This window comes from Phalacrocorax carbo, chromosome 5, assembly GCF_963921805.1.
Source record: "Phalacrocorax carbo chromosome 5, bPhaCar2.1, whole genome shotgun sequence".
In the NCBI taxonomy this organism is placed as follows: Eukaryota; Metazoa; Chordata; class Aves; order Suliformes; family Phalacrocoracidae; genus Phalacrocorax; species Phalacrocorax carbo.
The window spans coordinates 71889930-71908698 of NC_087517.1; the positions used below are offsets into that span (position 1 = coordinate 71889930).

Genomic DNA, 18769 nt, shown 5'->3' on the forward strand with positions numbered 1-18769 from the left:
TTTCCCATTGGCTGCGAGGCGACGGGGGAGCGCTCAAAATCGGCCCCACTCTGCTCGCCAGTCTCTGTGGTCGTGGAAGTCTTGGCTTAGAAGGCGGGGTTTGAGTGGGCAGGCAAATAGGCTGCGGGGCTTTAAAGCGGGAGAGTGATGGATTTAGGCAACGGTCAATAAGAGGCCCCGCCTTGGGGGGTTCGCGCTGTGATTGGTGGAGGCTGGGCTGATATTGGGGTGGGAAGGGGAGCCTGTGTTTGCGATGGTGCGGTGTGAGGGTGGCGCCTGGGAGGCGGACGGGGCTGCGGTCCCGGGGAGGTGCGGGGGCATGGCCTGGCCCACCTCGGGGGAGGCGGCTGGGGGCACGCGGGGGTCCCTCGCGGCCCGAGCTCCCCGGCCTCCCGCCCCGCCCGGGGCAGGCCGTGCCCCGGTGCCGCCGCCGGCAGCCAGCGAGCCTTCGCCTCTCCCTCTGCGTTCCAGGCAGGGCCATGGCGGGGGCTGACGGTCCCACGCGGCTGCTGGAGGTGTGCGGGCAGCGGCTCTCCCGCTTCCTCCACGACGCGGAGCACAAGCGCTTGGCCTGGCTGCGGGAGGCGGAGGAGCAGGGCATGAGGCTGCTGGATAGGTAGGGGCCGCCCTCCGGGGGGACCCCCGTCCCCGAGGGAGCCCGCTGCTCCCAGACCGCCTCCCGCGCCTCTGCCCCGCTGCGGGGCCCGGCGGGCGCCGGGGCTGGGCACGCTGCGTGGGCCCCGCTGCGGGCAGGCTGCGGGCGGTGGCGCTCTAGGCAGCGGGGGGCGGAATCAACCTCTGTCTTCCGCGTTTGCTCAACAGCAACTTTGGGGCTGAACCTCAGCTAATGCCCAAAACACCATCACAGAGGAGGCGCCCCAGGAGGAGGCAGTCCTCCTGCCTGAAAGACGACAATAAGGAGCCGAACAGGAGGAGGTAGGTGAGTCGGCTTGTCCTGGCTCCGCCGCATGGTGTTTGAGTGAAACAAAACAGTCCCTCTTTCCACGTGCACAAGAACGTAAAATAGCTGCTTTACTCCCTGAATTAGCAATAACGTTTTAAAGGGTGTGTCAGGTTCAATCAATATCTTGGTTCTTGTGAAAGCTTGGGGTGGAGTTGGCTGGTTTCCTTCACTTTAACTTTTGTCTTTTTTCTGGTTAGAAACACTAATAAATATTATATTTTCTTCTCTGTTTGGGTTTGGATTTTATTCCATTAGCTTTTGTTTGAGCACAGTTTTTGACCTGAGATTGCTGCTGGCGTTCACACCCTCAACCGTTGCACTGGTGCCTGAGAGAACAGGCCACCGGTGGCGTGCAGGAGCGGCGTGCCGGCCCTCCTCGTTTGCACTGGCAGGCGGAAAGGCTCAGAGGGATTAGTGGTGAAACTGAAGTGGAAATTCCAGGTGACTTGCTTAGAGCCAACTTGTACTTGAGGGTTTTAAAACTAGCCCAGAGTAGCCTGCAAGCAGATGCCGAGGCAGGATGGCATGATTTGATAGCATGCGTCGCCAGGGGTGGCTGTGATGCTAATTGACTTCCTTGATGCCACTGCTTCATGACAGCTGACTGTGTATCTGCCCTCACCGCGTGGCCAGCAGCAAGGCGGTGAGGGTAGCCTCCCTTCGGAGGAGCGTGCGCTGCGAGCTGAGGGTGGGCGTGCTGGCGCTTGCTGGTGTGTGACTTGTCGCTGGCCGTGCAATAGTAAACTGTGCGTTAAGGCACTCAAATGTTGATAACCATGGTGAAAAACCCACAGAAGTTGGACAAGAAGGATTAGAACTAAGAGACTGTCAGAAACCAGACATGGAGGATGGAGAGAACAGCCAGAATAGTAAGGAAGCGTGGGAAGTTCATGCGTGCGTGTGGTGAAGGAGGGCAGGAGAAGAAAATGTTGCAGATCTAAACAGGGAGAGCTCTTAAGACATACTGTTAGTGTTCAGGTAGCAGCTGGATTGCTCCCCTGAAGAAGACAAGTCTTGCGTGTATTTTTCCTCATTTAACTTAGTTTAAGAAAGATCTGCTGATGCAGCGAAGTGCCTGGGCAGGGGGTCATCTGCCAAAAGGAAGCTCACGCTGTGGTTCAGCATGTTGTGCTCCATCCTGCAGGGTCAGGTTGTTGTTGTTTTCCTTGCTCTGGTTTTCTCAGTATGCATTGCAAAACCCTTTTCTTACTGTATTGTTAGTTACATGTTTCCTAATTAGTAGTTTTTCTTGCTAATTCTAGCAAAAGGTCCCTGTTCTTGCTAGAGGTCAGAATGAAGTTAGGTGAGCGGGGCTGGAGGGAGGGTGAAGGGTATCAGCCTGAATACTGTCAGTAGGACAAGTCCCTGCTTGCTGGTGGCTGCGTGCCAGGGGCTGTAAAAGCCTTGTTCTTACGCCACGGTGGGTTTTCTCTGCCACCTTTTCTAGCTGTCACGCACTTCCACGTTAGCTCTCTGTTTCGTCTTTGTCTCCTGTCTCCACCCTTTACCTGGCTGCCTCTGGGTCACTTTGGCCCCGGAAGCTGCCTTTCTCTGGACAACCAAAGTTGTCCTTTGGGTTCGGATTTGTCCACCTGATCTCCCTGACTTGCTGTGGCTCCATCCTTTTGTGGCAAGTTACCTAATGGAGCAAAGAGGATTTCACTGCTGAAATTCCCCAAGCCTCTGTGTAGTTGCTCAGGTTTAACTGAAGCAGCGGAGCTAGAGACAGTTACTGTACCTGGTAATTTTTGTCCCTTAAATAGCAACAATTCAAAGAATTCGTGAGCCCTGACTGCACAGGTGTTTCTTTGCTGCCTTCCTCGGGGTCACGCTGTCAGGTACCACATGAATGGCAGCATTGCTGTGCATCCCAGCCTGTTGACAAACTGCCTTTAGAGCCATGGGTGTGTTCCCAGTGCTTGCGCTGTGTTTTGTGCTGAGCAGCCTGCCAGAGAGCTGCAGAGCCTTCTGTTTCTAGCCAGGATCTTGTGAATCTCCGCAGGGGAGGCTTCCCCACAGGGCTGATCATGGGAGACCGCGATATCTTCGATCCAATATCCCTCCCTGCATGGATGCCTGTACTTTGCTCAAGGCAGAGTGGAGCTGTTTGATCCCGTATGACTTCACTGTCCCCTGGCGTCAGCTCCACCTGGGGCTGTGGGTTAGCAACGAGTGTCCTGGTACCTCAGCTGCTGTAGTTTGTGTCAACACGACACAACCTTTGCGAGTCAGCCCAGCGAGCCAGGCTGATAGCTGGGATGGTGCAGTGAGGGTACGTGCCCTGCGTTCCTGCCTATGGTATAGCGTAGTAACGTCCAGCAAAAGAGCATCTCGCAGGCAGCAGAGAGCAGTAAGCAGCAACTTCTACATCGTTCCAGCTAAATCTGGCAGAGCGTATCTGTGAGCTCTCAAGGTTCAGCTCCTGCGCTTCACCAGTGATGGGAGATGGGCTGTGAGGGGGGAATGGTGGAGGGAAGAAGCCTGCAGGTTTGCTTCAAATCTTGTCTGCTTTTTCTCTCTAAAAATCATTTGGGAGCCGGGAGACTTCATGGCTTCCTTTAACATTCTTTTTATTTAAGGTTGTCCAGACGGAGAAGCAGCATTAAGATGGTGTCTTCCAAGCCAAATTCCCAAAGGCGCCACAGCAAAGAGCACCCCCAGAACCCCAGCTGTGGGGAGGAAGAGGTGCCCGTGCCCGGCTGTGTGGCGAGGTCTCAGGCCAGCGTTAAAACCGAGCTCCCAGCACTGGTGGGGAAGTGGCCGGCGGAAGCACAAGGTCCCCCGGCAGAGGCAGATTGCCAGGGCTGCCCTCGGGGTGCCGGTAGCAGTGACGCAGCCTGTAGGGCCGTGACGGGCGAGCCGTGGCTCGAGGGGGATGCAGCCACTGAGCTGCACGATGTGTCCTCTGTCACTGAGGTCCCTGATGGCCAGGCAGCGAGGGAATGGGAGGAGGCCCCCAAAAAGAGACCAAGTACCTCCACTCCCAAAGCTGCTAGAAATGGAGATCCTGCCATGCTCCAAGGAGATCCATCTCCTGAAGGCTTCGAGAAGATGCTTTTCCAGGACTCCGACAGCAAAACGACACCAGTGAGATCCAAAACACGCTGTTGCTCTGGTCGCCGAAGCTTTGTGGGTGGCCCCCACAAGAGCCGTAGGGCCTCCTTGGCAGAGAAATATTCACTGGCCAGCAAAAGGGAGAGCATGATCCGGAGGTCTATCAGCAGGGCCATTTCAAAGAAGGCAGCGGCGCGAGAATCGTCCTCTGCCTCCAGCAGAGTGAGCTGTAAGTGTCCTTCAGTTGTCGAGTGCATTCGTTTGGCTAAACCAGCTTCTCGGCTTTGGTGTGGGGAGTAAGCAGCTGCGGAGCTGCTAGTCTGTCTTAACTCTGTCTCTGGCTCCCCTCAGCCTTGTGGCTCCCACACGCTTGGGCTGCAGTCTTCAGGCCCTCATCTGCTGTTGGACCAAGCCTTGGGCTGAGTTTTGCTGCAGCAGGTGAAGGATGTGTCTGCTGGGGCATAAGCACACAGGGACTGGAGGTTGGGTTACGCAGGTTGTGGATGGGCAAAAAACAAGGGTGAAAGGGAAAATGGGGTCTGGCTGGTTCTAGCCACGTGTGCAGCGTGGCGGATCGGGAGAGACTGTCGCGTTACCTGGGGAGGGGCTTTAATTTTAGTGTCTTCTGCCAACTCTCCAAAAAATCTATAGGAGCTGAATGTCTCCACCCCCTGAAATTTGGCTGAAATTGGCAGAGGAACTTAAATGCCTTTTGGGTGAAGATAGGGTGGATGGACCAAACAGCACAGTCGTCAGAGGAAGCAGGATTCAGAAATCCAGGCTATTCCTGGTAACACTGAACTCCTCATATCCTCTGTTCCCACTGCTCCTGGGAAGGTTTTGCTATTTGGACTCTCTAAGATCATTGCTTCTGAAGTCAGATTGGCTTCTAATAAAGCACTGAGGCCTTTGGTATTTGGTTTTGTCAGCTTTGAGTCACACTGTATCTAGGCATTTGTTATAACACTTTCAGCTAAGTGGTGTTATGGGGGGAATGAAATCAGCCTAAATCCACCAAATCTCTGCATAAAACTGTGTAGGGAGGCAGTAGCTGAAGTCAATTGACTGGGAAATGTTATCTCTGACACAGGCAAGAGCGTGTTTGTGCAGCTGGAGCAGCCTGCAGGCAGAGGAGCTGCTGCTTCACTTCTCTGCCTTCCCAGCCCACACCAGTTTGTCAGTGACACTTGAGGGAGGTGGTAGTGCTGGTGTGGAAAGCTGAGATGAGCAATCGGTGTGTTCCCTGGGAGGAAAGCCTGCACAGAGACCTGAGCTCTACCACGTGCACATTGCTGCTGTTGGGAAGCCTCAGAATGAAATCCCCAAGCTAGCTTATGTTTTTTTCCTCCAGGTCAAAGCTCCTTGGAGGTTTTTGTGGAAGAAGATGTGACCAGCAGCATGAGGTGAGGCCACCATGTAAAGCAGGCAGGAAGAAAGCGCAGAAAGCCCTGCAAAGAAGCTATATGGGTCGCTTTTATATCACAGATATAGGACTAGTTTTGTAACAGACTGTTTAGGTGATGTCACTTGGGGCTGGTTGATGTTTCAAGGCTTGTGCTGTTCAGGCACAGCACCTCCTTTTCAGAAGTCTGCTCAGAGCACAGTGAGGTTAATCACTGCGTTAGTGTGGGGTCCAGCCTATGCCATCAGACCTGAGAGGCTGCCAGCAGTTGCTCTGCCTGGTGTTGGCCGGCATCATGCGAGTTATGTCCTGGGATTCCTGGCCGTAACCAGCCTCCGAATGCCTGCTGGCGCTGGAGGTCAGTCAGCTGTGGTCTAACCTGAGAGCTGGACAGGTGAGGCTCAGCCTAAGGCTCACAGAGCTTCCTTTTTACCTGCTACGTGGAAGCTCTGCAGAAGGGGGCACAGCTCATCAGTGTGGTGGTCAGTAATGCAGCGGAGCGGTCCATCAGAAGAACTTACAGCTCCACCTCTGTGTGGCCTGGCTGAAGCAGGCTTGTGCCTCTGGATGTACTTAGATTTATCTGCACTTCCCTTGGGGTCCCATATGCTGGCTCTGTCATACTCCCATCACCTGTAACTCACCCTTCAGAGAGATGAAGTAATTAAAATAACTCTTCTTTTACAGACCTGGACTGGACCTGAATCCCCCATGTGAAAAGGTAAGTTCTCAGGAACAACCTACAAACTCTGTCCGGGTATCTTCTTGCCTGAGTTGATACCTTTCCCTGAGCATTGCCACTGGAAGCAGGGAGTGTGGCCAGGGGATCGTTCTGTCAGTCCCTTCGAGCTCAGCGAAGGCGCTGCTGAGTTGGGCAGTGCTGCCCTCCGCATGCTTGGCAGCTGGTTAAGCCGGTTGGCGCTCTGGCTCCTGGTGGGCAGAGACGTTTTGTGCCTTGGTAAGGCCTCTTCAAGATGGAGCTTTTGGAGGTGCTTGGCCAGGTTCCCAGGAGTCAGCCTGCTTTTGCCTGTCAGCTGGGCCTGGTAATTGTGTGTATTCTTAGCCTCTCTCTTGCATGGCTGGTTTGAGCTACAAAAATCAGGAGGACGGGCAGTTCAAGTTGAAGTGCTTTCCTTGGCCGCCGAGGCTGTGTACGCAGTGTGCGTGAGCCTGCAGCGCTAGGAGAAAGAAACCCATCCTCTCCTTTGAGCTGGCAAAAACTTGTGTGGTTGTGCTGTGAACCAGCCGAGGTGTGAACTAGCCCAGCAGAGAGAGGAGTGGGCTCTGCTTCAGAACAGCTCCCTGGCGCTGTTGGGAAGCATCAGCGGGAATGGGCAGGTGGCTCTGCTCCGATCGTGGCGGTGGCAGCGGGTGTAGCCTAGCAGGGGGAAGCATGGGCTGTGTGCCGGCAGCCTCGTAACCTGCTGGGATGCTGTGCTGCAGTGAATTTTGTGTGTCCTCCTGTGAATATGCCATAACGGTGCTTAGAGAGCTTAATGATCTGTAACCTGAGACACTGTACAGGGACTTGTCTACCTTTCAGGACTGGAATATCTGTAGCTTGAAAATTGGTGTCTCCAAGGTGTGTGGAAGCTGTCTCATTCTCAAGGCTCTTTGACGTTGGAGCCCAGGCTCAGTAAAGCTCCTGCTCTAGTTGAGAAGTGCTGGGCAACTGTCCTTCCTGCAGAGGCTGGTGTTTCATGAGCAGGCCCCTGTTACTGAAATGAGCCGGTCCACATCCATGCAGCACAGCTCCAGCTGAGAGAGAAGCAGACCCTAGGTTGGAAGTGACTAGCCTTCTCAGAGCAGCAGGTCCACGGTAGCCTTGTTCTTTGCAGCAGCTGTGCTAAGAGAATGCTTGTTCCTTTTTCCTGCAGACTCCTGAAGACACCCTTGTTTCGAGCAAAAGTGTACAAGCTGCGAGCCCTCCTGCACAGCACTTATCTCCTCCTGAGCAGCAGGCAGGGAGCAGGGAAGGTAACTTTGAGTTGGTTTTGCTTCTCTTGCATGAAGCCCCAAAGACACACAGACCAGGGAGTCAACATGGGAGTTTGTGGAAAATCTAGGACTTGCGTTGAAACCAAACCACCTCTGACCAGTCAAGGTAATTTTTCAGGTAGACTTTGATCTCCTGAAGAGGTAAGGCATGCCATTAGATAATCAAGGACATCTTGTAAATATGTCCAAGCCTTGAGACAAAAGCTGTCCTGTCCAACTTCGATCTGCCTAATGAGTAACTGGGGGGAGACTTCGAAAGGAGATTGTTCTTAAACCTGGAATCTTCCACCCAGTGTAATGCTGTGTTAAAGCACCTTGGCATCTCTTTCCTCTGGGTTTATGTTATGTGAGGATTTACAGGTCCCATTTATTTACCATGCCTCAGCAAGAAGAGGGAGAGATTCAGGTTTTTTGTTTATCCCCCATCGGGACTGTAGGATCTGACAAGCAGCTGTAGCTGGAGTGGAGGGAAGAGTAGCTGGAGGCCTTTTGGTGAGACAGGTTGTGCCTGTTTTAGGAGGTCTGTACAGGATGCATACTGCAGCACGCTTCGCAGTGTTTGTATATGATGCTGATATTCCACGTAGCCACTCAGGCTTCTGGTTTCTCGGCTTGGTTAGGTGCTACAGGGCTCTGGGCACAGGAGAGCTCTGGAGACCAGGATCGGAGCCCCGCAGGGTGCCTTGCGCGAGGTGCTAACTGCAGGTTTCTTCTCAGGAAGCCGTGTAAATCCAAACAGCGAATGCCAGAATGAGAACCAGGAACAGCCCCACTGTGCCAAGTCTCAGGAGAATCCCTCATGCATCTGGTATGAGACATTTGTAAGGCGGAGGAATGAGCCAGTGGGCTGGAAGGCCTTGGGCCTGGCCTTCCAAGTAACTTGTTTTAAAAAGCTTTGGGTGGTTTGTTTCCCTGCCTTCCCGCCCCACCCCTTCCAATGTCGTTTTGAAGTCTTCTTTGGCCGGGTCTTGTCTCCTGGGAGTTGCTTGTGACTTCTTGGGCCTTGTTCGGCTCTGGGACCCAGGTCTGGCCTGGGGAGCAGATGCATGGGTTCATGCACAAGCCAGCGGAGGTGACCGAGCATGGTCAACTCGCAGCTGAGATGTGACGCCGAGTGGTGTGAAAAGGGGTGGTCCGGGGGCACTTTCAGAAGGCAACACAAGTGGGTGACTGACCTCCCTCTTATCTTGTGCAAGTGTCAGGAATACCTGACTTGTTTCCTCACTGCTGTGTTACTGGTGTTTCACGTGAGACTTCGCCTGCTTTTAGCTTTGCCCTCAGTCTCCTGTCCTGGTGTTGCTGGGGTGAATTTGCTGTGGGTAGTGGATGGGAAGGGGAATAACGGTAACCTCAGTTCTCACATGGATGCTTAGCACCGTGTGGTGGGTCGGGATCTGCAGCCTTTCTCAGGGCTGCTGCTGGATTGGGCCCTGATAGCGCAGTGAAGCAGCCTCCCCTGTTTTCCCCTGGAATTAGGGGATGCAAGTGAAGTAATTTGACACAAGTAAACCTGTGAGTGTCCAAAGTATTTATAAAGCATGGGAAACCCTGCCAGTGAGGTGACCTGGGCTGGGTGGTTGCAAACACACGGGGGTTGTATCTATCTTGTGGTGTTAATACCACGTATAACAATATAAGGTATAGCAAAGACTTTCTGCTCACGGGGACTCAGTGGAGAGGGAGGGCGAGCGCGTTGTACGTTACTGCTCTGGAAGGAGGGTGTTCCCCTACCAAGCCGTCGCGTGCCTCTCCTGTCCTCGGTCGTGCCTGGGTGGTGTGCCTGCCACAGGGCCGAGTGAGCCCACAGGAGTCCCACGTCCTCGGGTGGCAGGAACCGGGCAGGGGGAAGGGTGTAACAGCAAGTAAATGCTTCTGGCAAGACTGGGGAGCCTGATGGTCACCTACCGTGCCTCTTCCTAATGCCATCAGGATGAGAAGCTATAAACAAGCAATGGGCATTATACAGAATGGGCAGCAGCCGGGGGGTCAAACCCTTTCCCCTTTGGATGACAAGCACAAGAATTCAGCAAACCAGAATCTATCTTCTTCCTCTCCAGCTAGCAAGGTGAGTGGGTGCCGTGGCCCTTCTTTGCCTCCCTTTCCCTGGCAGGTACTGACTCCCCTCCACCTTCTCCTGTTAGGTTGCTAGACCACTGAAAAACTTCCTGCAGGCTGTGCAGCGAAACCAGCTGTTTGCAAGCGCAGGGCCCACGGGACGTGGGGGTGTCGTAAAGAACTTCATCAAGTGCAGTACTCCCACCCGACCCGATCTTAAGGTGCGTCAGAGTCCCACCTTCCCTCCCAGGGCCGGAGGAGGAGATAAGTCTGGGGGAGTGGCAGGAGGGACTGGTTGCTTAGAAAAGCATAAACATGTCCCTAGTTCTGTCTGCTACTGTGGATCTGTGCAGGTCCTCATAGCAGACTGGCCTCACAATTCTGCTTCAGCTTCCCCAAGGGAGCGAAACTGGTTGTTGTTGCCTTGCATAGTCTGTCCACACATGCCGTTATTGGATGGGGTTCTTTCACACCCATCCTCAAACCTTCCTCATATGCGGAGAAATCTAGTTGCTCTATCTATAGTCAGCAGAAATATTTTGTATTCTGGGACTGTTGAGCCATAGGAAAGTGGGAAGCTTTTCTCTTTGCAGTGGGGATCTACCCTTGTGTCTTGCGTAATTGGGTGCTGCGGGGCTGAAAGATACGGGCAGTGTTGGGGTCAGGCAGTGGGCTCCCTGTCACACACTGTTAAGGAATTGCAGATAAGAATGGGGTTCCTGTGCTGCGAAATGGGGTTCTAGTGTTACTTCCAAACCCATAATCATTTTTTTATGTATCTTCTCTACAGGGAGACTTTGTTGTAAGTAATGACACCCTTAACCGTGGGGGCTGGAAGACAACGGCTGTGCTTCCTGCCTCGTGGGTGCTGACAGCTCTTTCCCCTCACACTGGCATCCACGCAGCGCTCTGTCCAAATCAGTAAACTGGCCACACCAGTGGTGAGGTGGCAGGATCTCCCTGCAGGCATATTCTACTGAGGCTGGGAGCTGCTAGGGAACCTTTTGGCCTCTAAGCAAGACTACTCACGCTGTGCCCCTTCTCCCCCATTTTCCCAGCTGTGGGTGCCTGTAACACTGTCCCAGGCAAGGAGCGTTTGCTACAGGTGGTCGCCTACAGCAGGAGTGTGCTGTTCCTTGCCTGAACATATTCTCTGCGGCTGAAGTGAGGTGTTTCCCTCCTGTACCTGTGACTGTCCTGCTCTTACTAGTTGAATAAGCTCTGTTGCCAAACCTGCTTTGTTTCTTCCCTGCTCGTCACTTCCCATCCTGGTGTGTGGGTGAATGACTCTGACAGTGACTCCGTTTAGCAGGCTGCCTAGCCTCTAGCTGCCGGTGCCTAAGCAGCCTGAGGGTAGAAACAGGCCCCAGCAGTTGGTATAGTCTGAACTCATCTCCCTTCAGGAGAAGGAGCGGCAGAGGCTGGAGAGCCTCAGAAAGAAGCAGGAGGCTGAGGAACAGAGGAAAAAGAAAGTGGAGGAGGAAAAGAGGCGGCGGCAAGCAGAAATGAAGCAGTGAGTTGGGTCCCTTGCCTCCTGTTCCTTCCCTGGTTCAGCACAGAATTGCCTTGGAGGCCTTCCCTGCCAGGCAGAGAGCACTGCCATACCGTGCTTTGTGCCTCCCACTTGGACGGAGCACTTTGCCAGTGTTGCTGCCTGGGCACCCTCAGCGCTGCTTGCTCACAGCTCGCTGCAGTGAGGACTGCACTGGTGCGGAGCGCCTGCTAATGTCCGAACTTAATGCAGAAGTGAGCTGAGGGTAAGCTCAGCCAGAGCAAGGCGAGCAAAATAACTGTTTTCCCCAATTACCGTGGCAAGTCCCTGTTGCCCCACTGTGCTCTCTGCTGGAGCAGACAAAGCTAACAAGCCCCTCTTGCTCAGGAAGAGGGAAGAGCGTCTGAGGAAGGCACTGCAGGCTCGGGAGCGGGTGGAACAAATGGAAGAAGAGAAGAAAAAGCGGATGGAGCGGAAGATTTTACAGACTGATGAGAAGGTAAGGCTGACCCTGACCGCTCAGTACAGTGACATTCCCTCGGTGAGCCATGAGACCAAGAGGGTGCAAAGAGGCCACTGGCATGATACGTGCGAGCACAGGATTGCTGCTGATGGTGGCTAATCGGGTGGTGGGTAAGCCTGCATCAGAGACACTGAAACTCTCTGTCAGGCAAGGAGGCTTTCGGTCTCCATTCCTCTGCAGTGGCTCTAAACGTTCCTGTTCCAACATGCGGTGTTCATGGTGCTCTGTGTTCAAGGAATGTGGCAGGTGAGAGCCTGGCTCGGCTTCCAGCGCGCTGAGCGAGCCGCTCGCGCAGAGCATCGGGCAGCGAAGCCGCGGTGCTTGCAGGGGGTTGCGAAAGCATGGCAGGAAAGAACCGGCTACCAAGCATGCGAGGGATGCTCGTGACTAGTGGACCTGGCTCCATGTGCATTGGCATCGTGTTTGCTTTTCAAAGCCTTGTCTGGCCCCCTTCTGAGGGCAGGCGGGAGGTGAAGAGCGTGCTAGGATGGGCTCTGGGTGGCTGTGTGCGGACAGTGCTGCTGCGTTTGCACAGCCACGCAGGTTCTGTGGGACCGAGGGAGGCTGTGCCTGGCTGACCCGCAGCAGCCTTTGGGAGAAGGATGGTTGCTCATTTGAGGGGGTTTGACTAAAGTGACCTTTGGAAAGGGTCAGCCTTAGAAAACAAAGGAATCATGCTCCTTTCCCAAAACCTGAGTGTCCAGAAGTACACACAGCCCTGGCTACCCTGCTGCTGTGGGCATGCTAGTGCTTTTACTGGGACAGACAGCTCAGGTGAAGGAACGGTGTCTCTGGGGCTCAGTCAGCTTTCACAACCCCCGTTCATACTGCAGTTCAGTTAGTCGGTGTCAGCACTGCAGGCGAAGCGGAATCCGGATGCTAGATCCCCGTGTTCTGCAGAGAATCACTTAAAGATGGAAGCATGTATTTTGGGGTTGTGTAACGGGCTCTGTGCTGCTGTCTCCTGTCACGCCAAGCGCTGGGTGTCTCTTGACGTGGCCCGTACTAAGTGGGGGACTTGCTGCATGAGGTTGGCGCTAAATCCAACGCACGTGTGCTGCCTGCTGGGTGTTGGGTCCCCTGTTTCATTAAGACCCGGAATATCTCGGGCTACAGAAGCAGTCCCCGTCCTCGGTTTGGACAGGGCTGTGAGGTGTGTCCTCGGGCGGTGCAGCAGCCGTGTGTGCCTTTCTCAGGTGCACGCCTCGCAAGGGCGGGAAGAGAAAGTGGCAGAGGAGCAGAGCAAGAGAAAACTGTCGAAGAAGCATGGAGAAGCTGATGTGTGGAAGCAGAAAGCGCTGAGGATGGTAAGAGCAACTCTAGGTCCCTCCTGCATGTAGAAAGCGGCAGGGAAAGGTTACTGCCTCTCCTGCAGGGATTTTAGGGTCCGTGCTGCAAGACTTGTGTCTAGACAGTTGATGTTGGGTTGGAACACAAGGGTACCTGTGGGGGTGGAAGGGAGAGAGCACCTAACTGGCTGTGGAAGGTGAGAACGAGGTACAACAAGCACAGGTTGTCTCAGAGCACTTGCTCCCTATCCTCCCATCTCTTTCCACTTAAGCTGGAGGGTTACAAGGGTTTTCTTCCTTCAGGAGGAAGATGAATTTGAGCAGCAAGAACCACTGCAGAAGAGGAGAGAGGATGAAGTAAAAGAAAAAGGAAAGAAAATCTTGGAACTGAAAAATCTTGTAGAGCAGCAACAGGTGGAACAAGTGAAGGAGAGGTATTAGCTTGTTCTATCCTGGAGGAGGGGACTTGGCAACAGGCATGGTGAAGCAGCAAATATAAATAGTATGGTTGAAACTGGGAGGCTGGTGTGAGTGTCAGGCTGTCCCAAAGGTTTGGGGTGCTGCAGCACGGGGCTGTAAGAATGGCTGGGGTGGGGGGAGGCGGACATGCTTTCCTCTAACTAAATTGTAGGGTTTTTCCCCCAGAGATTACAAACAGCGAGGGAAAGAGGCGGCCTCCCAACCACAGCTGGAGTCAGCAGTGTTAACTGAAAAAAAACTAAAGGTAGGGAGTTGAAGTGGTCTTGGAACAACTTCTGTGTTGTAAACTAGTAAGGCACAGGATACGCAGACTTATTTTAAGATCGGACTTGTTTTCCAAGTGCTGTGTTCCTGTTTAAGGGTTTAGCAGTCGCTGTTTTGTTATTTAGAGGGACAAATATGATAAAACCGACAAGCGAAACGCGTTATTGTAAGGAGTGGGGGTTTGGGCAAGAATAAGCCAGCTCTGCTGATAAAGCTGGGGTTGACTGTGTCCTCGTTCACAGGTGAGCCTTCTGCGCCCCATCGCAAGGTGGATGACAGCCATACAATGGCGCTTTGAAGAGCACCTCCAAATGGCATTCACTGATACTTAAATGAATATGGAGATTAGTAAGAGGTTTCTTTTTTTTCCTACTACATTCACTCACTGTATTTGGAGGATGTGATCCCCATAAGCTTCAGGTATCATATGGCTTCAGGTAACATCATTTGCATTTATACAAAGAATGTTATGGCTTAAAGTCAAGGCTGTTTGTCTCAAACTATCGCAGTAACATTTTCTTTCTGCTCTCTTTCTACTCTCAACATTATTCTTTCTTCTGCCTTCTTCATTAGTAAAAAAGCAAACCCCCAAATACTGTTCCTCTTAAGGATAAATTCCTCCTGTATTTGCACTCGCTGCTCTTACCAGGTCCGTGACATTCAAACTCCTATGTGTGCTATATCCTTTTAATGAAGGCCTAGATTCTTCATATGTTGCCAGCACCCGGGCGGGAGTGAGCCACAGCAGAGCTCCTCCAGGCAGGCGAGAAGCCGAATACGATTCGGAGTGCCTGCAGCTCTCGCCCTCCTGTTAGCTCTTCCCTACCGAGTAGTATGGGAGAAGAAACTCCTGCACAAAGCGGTTCGGGTTGAAAAGATGCTTAAACAGTGGAATTTTCTTCTCTTTATTAGGAAGAAGAGAGCCCAAGAGTGCTGCGCCAGCAGCCTGGGCAGAAGAGCACCAAGCAACCGGAATGCATTGCCGTGGCTTCTAATACCTGGGGCAAAGTGGTAAAGGTGAGCGTGGGCTCTGGAGACCTCGTTGATCTGGATCTGAGGAAAGATGGGAGTCGCACCTTTGAGTCTTGGATTTGGGGTTTTTTTTTTGTGCAGAAGATGACACAGAGATGGAAGATTTTCTTTTTTTTTTTTTTCAAGGGCCCCAGAAAATACAGCTCAGTTCCGGGGGTAGTCTGGTGGTTTTGCTTGGGTGAACATGAATGACTTAATTCTTGCATCTTAACAGGAGGAAGGTGGTCTGCAGAAGCACCAGCAGCAGCTGGGAGAGGAGAAAAAAATCAAGCATCCAGAAGCATTGACTGCCTCTGGCACACAGCTGAGCAAGACTGCAAAGGTGAGCCCCGGTTCCAGCAGAGCCCTCAACTGAAACGAGCCTGTGGTATCTAATTGGGTCCTGTGGTTTGGAGCCCGCCTGCAGATTCATTGTCCATCGGTGGTGGAGCAGGAAATGAGATCCTCGAGTGCAGGCTGTTGGGGTTTAACAGGCATCTGTGCAGAGGATGGGGGTGTCGGTGGTTTTGGTGCTTGGCCGAGAGCTCACACCGCGGGAACCTGGAGAGAAAGCAAGGGTTTCATCCTGGGAAAGGTGTTGGGAATGGCCACAGGATGGCAGCACACCACGAGGCGGCAGCTCAGCCTGGAGCGGCGCCGGGGCAGCCTGGCTCCCACCCGCTGTGGAGCCTGGCTGTTCGGTCTCCAGGAGCCTCTTTGAGTTGGAGCTGCTTAGACCTGATAACTGCAGGGGTGGAGAAAAAGCTGCTTAGAGTCAGACTTGAGTGCTGCCTCTGCCGGTAAACTCTCTTGTCTTGGGGCTGAATGGTTCCTCTTCCTGCTCGACTTCACGATGTTGTGACTCATGTCAGAGCTCTAGAGGATGGAAACCAGATCTGCCACGAACGTGAAAGGATTTGAGTGCTAGAGCCATGTGTGCAAAAGCCAAGTGCTTAGACATACCTGGTGTGTTCTTCTAAGGCTTTTCTACGAGAAACAGGAGGGGAGAAAGGTTGCAAGTACTTATCAGGTCACTGAGCACAGTGACAGTTTTTCTGCTTGTGCTGATGTGTGTACGCTTCTGCATTCCCTTAGCGCAGAGTCATGCAGAATTAGGCCTGCCTTCCTGGTTTATCCTCTGGTCAGCACCTCTAGGTGTTCCTGTACCACATACAGCTGTCAGGTCGTCCCTGTTCCTCCCTACAAAGCCAGGAGGGGTATCTGAGCTTTGGCTCACGCTGTTCTGACCTGCAGCTTCAACGTGAAACGGAGCCCTGGCTTTTTCTTGGGTGGGTACTGGCAGGCTCTTCGTGGCAGCTTGGAAGCTGCAGGGCAGGCAAGTGGCTGTTCCAGCTCTGCGGTTTGCGGTCCCCACTGCGGTACCTGGTCCCGTGCTACAGCTCAGCTGCCGGCAGGGGCATGGCTTCAGAGCAAAGTTCAGTTAAAAAGCCAAAAGGATTCGCGCGCTTCTGGGTTTTACCAAAAAACTCAACCCAAGTTACCTGTCAGGTAGGAATATTATAGATGTTCCAGTTAGGTCTAGGTCAAAGGCTTCCCATACACAGGTGGGTGACCTTTTCGCTCTCCTGTTTGAAAGAGGGATGAAAATGAGTGTCTGTGGTGCCTCCGCCCTAGAAAGCCAGCTGCCAGCTCTTGTTTGTGGCTACCTTGCCTTTGCAGTGAAGCTCCTTGCCCAGCATGTGACATTGGGAACTCGCCTCTTAACTCGTGGCTTATGCTCGGGGTGAGGGTGCTGCCTAAATCCCGTAGAGCATCTTGCTGTGGGACCTCAGCTGGGACCGTAGCACAGCCTGTCTTGCTCGTGCCAGAGCTCTGCGGTGCCTGCAGAGGGCCTGGTAGCCCGCCTGCCCTGGCAAGGCACGCTCTCCTGCCGGACTGGAAGCCTGCTTCCTGCTCTAATCGATGCTGTCTCTGGTTTCAGAAATCTATCTCCACATCCTGCTTAGGGCCCCCGAAGGGCGCGAAGGAATCCGGATCTCCACAGGTAAACATAAATAATTACGGGATGGATCTGAATAGTGATGACTCCACAGATGATGAGAATGATCCTCGGAAGCCTGTCCCTGCCTGGGCTGATGGTAGGTGCTGAGTGTGGTTTGGCTTCCTTTAATTCCTTCCCGGGTAAGCTGCAGCTTTGCAGACTCTCGTGGTGCCATCTCAGCTTCCCAAAGCGCAGTCCAGGAGCGTGTGAGGCTGCGGCAGGGCTGGCAGCCGATGGCTCCGAGCGGTGAGGGACCGGGGACGCTTTCCTGCAAGCGCTGTTGTGCCGACGTTAAACCGAAGGCCTCTGTGCGTGTGTTGGGGTCCGAGGGTGTGAAAAGAATGGTGGGGGCTCACTGGTCACAAGGCAGCCCACCCTCCTGAGGGAAACCAAGGTGTGGTGGGTTTGGGGTATGTCTAGTGTGCTGAGTGACTTGGAACAAGCGCCGCTGGCCACCGGAGGGTGGGTGTGGGGCTCAAAGCTTTGCGATGAGCAGGAAAACTGTTAACGCACCCGTTGTACAGGTACGTTTTTTAGGTGTGGAAGAACAGTAACTGTCCTGCAGGCTCTAAGGGAAAGGGTGCCTTAGGCAGAGCACTGAAGTGAGATTGCTTCTCTGCTGTGGTTGTTTCTGTAGGGTATCAGCTCAATCAAGCCATTTTACACCAATACTATCACCCAGTGAATGTTGACCAACTCTTTGGGCTAATTCCAAGCCCTAAGCTGGAGGATATCTTTGGCAAGAGCAAGCCTCGATACTTCAAGCGCACGAGCTCAGCAGTTTGGCATTCCCCGCCTGGGACCAAATCTACCTGTGGCCCATCCTGCAACTTCAAAAACTGAGAAAATGCCAAGAAATGTGTTTTATGACAATTTGGTGTATCGGATCGTGTTTTCTTAGCATGCAGCATCTTTACAAATTTTAAGCCTTTTGTACACAAATATTTAATAAAATCGTGTTGCAATAAACATGCCATTGGTGTTTGTGGTCGTCACGGTGGGATGATGTTTCTGCATGGCTAATTTCAGATTGATTGCTGTGGTTTCTGCAAGTGAAAATGCAGATGTTTGAAGACAGGATATTGCACCATTACGTATCCCTCACTTTGCAGAACTGTACACAAGGAAGGCATGCGACCGCTGCAGGGAAGATCAAATTTCATAATCAGCCTGAGGGCATGATGCTTTCATAACCCACTCTGTACTGTATTTATGTATTTAACATCTGCTTGGACAGTTAAAGCAACGTCTAAATGCCTTGTCACTGTTCTTTTCTAAAGGAAAAATGAAGCCCAGGCTAAGTTCTTGATCCTGTCCTTCTAGGAGCCTTGGCCTACCGTCTGTCTTGGGCGGGAGGGAGATCTCTTTGGAAGGCACGGCTTGGAAAGGGTAAGCAGTAAAGTTGTCTCCTTAGGCCTGAGCTGGTGTCCCCTGCCCGTGCGCAGCGGGGCCGCGCTGGGTGGCAGCGAGCGTCTGGCTCCCGCAGCGCATCCCGGGCGCGGGGCAGCGCTGCCTGGGGACCGCCACGGCGTGGCGGGGCGGCCGCCGAGGGTCCCGAGGCCCCGCAGGGTGGCGCGGGGGCAGCTGTGCACCTGTGCTGGCTCTGAGCTGCCCTCGCAGCCCCTGGAGGGAGCGCCCCGGCAGCACCAGCTCTCGCCTAACTCAGGCCTGCTGGCAGCAGCAGTGAGGAAGATGCTTAGGATGAAAAGGGAAAGTTCCTGGGTCGGAGCCAAGTCCTACACTTGCTATAACAGCCTTTCCTTCCTCTTTCTTCAGTTTTCCCCTCTCAGGTTGTGCTGTGTAGCACAAACGTGAGCACAGCAGAGGGGCTCTGTCCCACCTGACGTGACACGATGTGTTGCTCTGGGATCCCTCGTGCAGGTACAGGGCTGGGGCTATTTACTTTCTCTGCGTGGTCAGAGCTGTGCAGCCCTGCACTGACCCCAGGACTGGGCTGGTGCCGTACGGTCTCCTTCCCCCGGCCTTCGGGTGCAGGCTGCCAGGAGCGAGTACAGAAACGCGGCCATGGACCTGTTCAGAGCGCTCTCAGCCTGCTCACTTCCATTCAGAGGAGGTTTCAAGCTGGCCAGCGTGGTTTTGTGGTGCTTTATGATGGGCTTTTCTGAGTAGTTTAGAAGAGTTTGCGAGTGTCTCAGTGAAGGAGCCTTGCAGGCAGTTAGAGCTTTGGATGGGTCTTCAGCGCTTTGAGCGCCGCAGAGCTGGTGACAGCAGCTG

At 53.5% G+C, this 18769-nt stretch overlaps 1 protein-coding gene across 1 annotated transcript; it reads left to right on the top strand.

Moving 5' to 3' along the window:
* Nucleotides 1-284: 284 nt before the first annotated feature.
* On the top strand, nt 285-17503 carry LOC104045123 (inner centromere protein-like). The gene is made up of 20 exons (XM_064453181.1): nt 285-616; nt 823-936; nt 3544-4247; nt 4370-4456; nt 5370-5421; nt 6108-6141; nt 7298-7397; nt 8136-8226; nt 9348-9483; nt 9560-9694; nt 10264-10275; nt 10877-10986; nt 11353-11464; nt 12685-12795; nt 13081-13211; nt 13423-13501; nt 14434-14538; nt 14768-14875; nt 16475-16631; nt 17172-17503. Exons 1-20 carry the CDS (start codon nt 480-482, stop codon nt 17375-17377), a joined length of 2721 nt encoding a protein of 906 aa, XP_064309251.1. The 5' UTR covers nt 285-479; the 3' UTR covers nt 17378-17503.
* Nucleotides 17504-18769: the final 1266 nt, after the last annotated feature.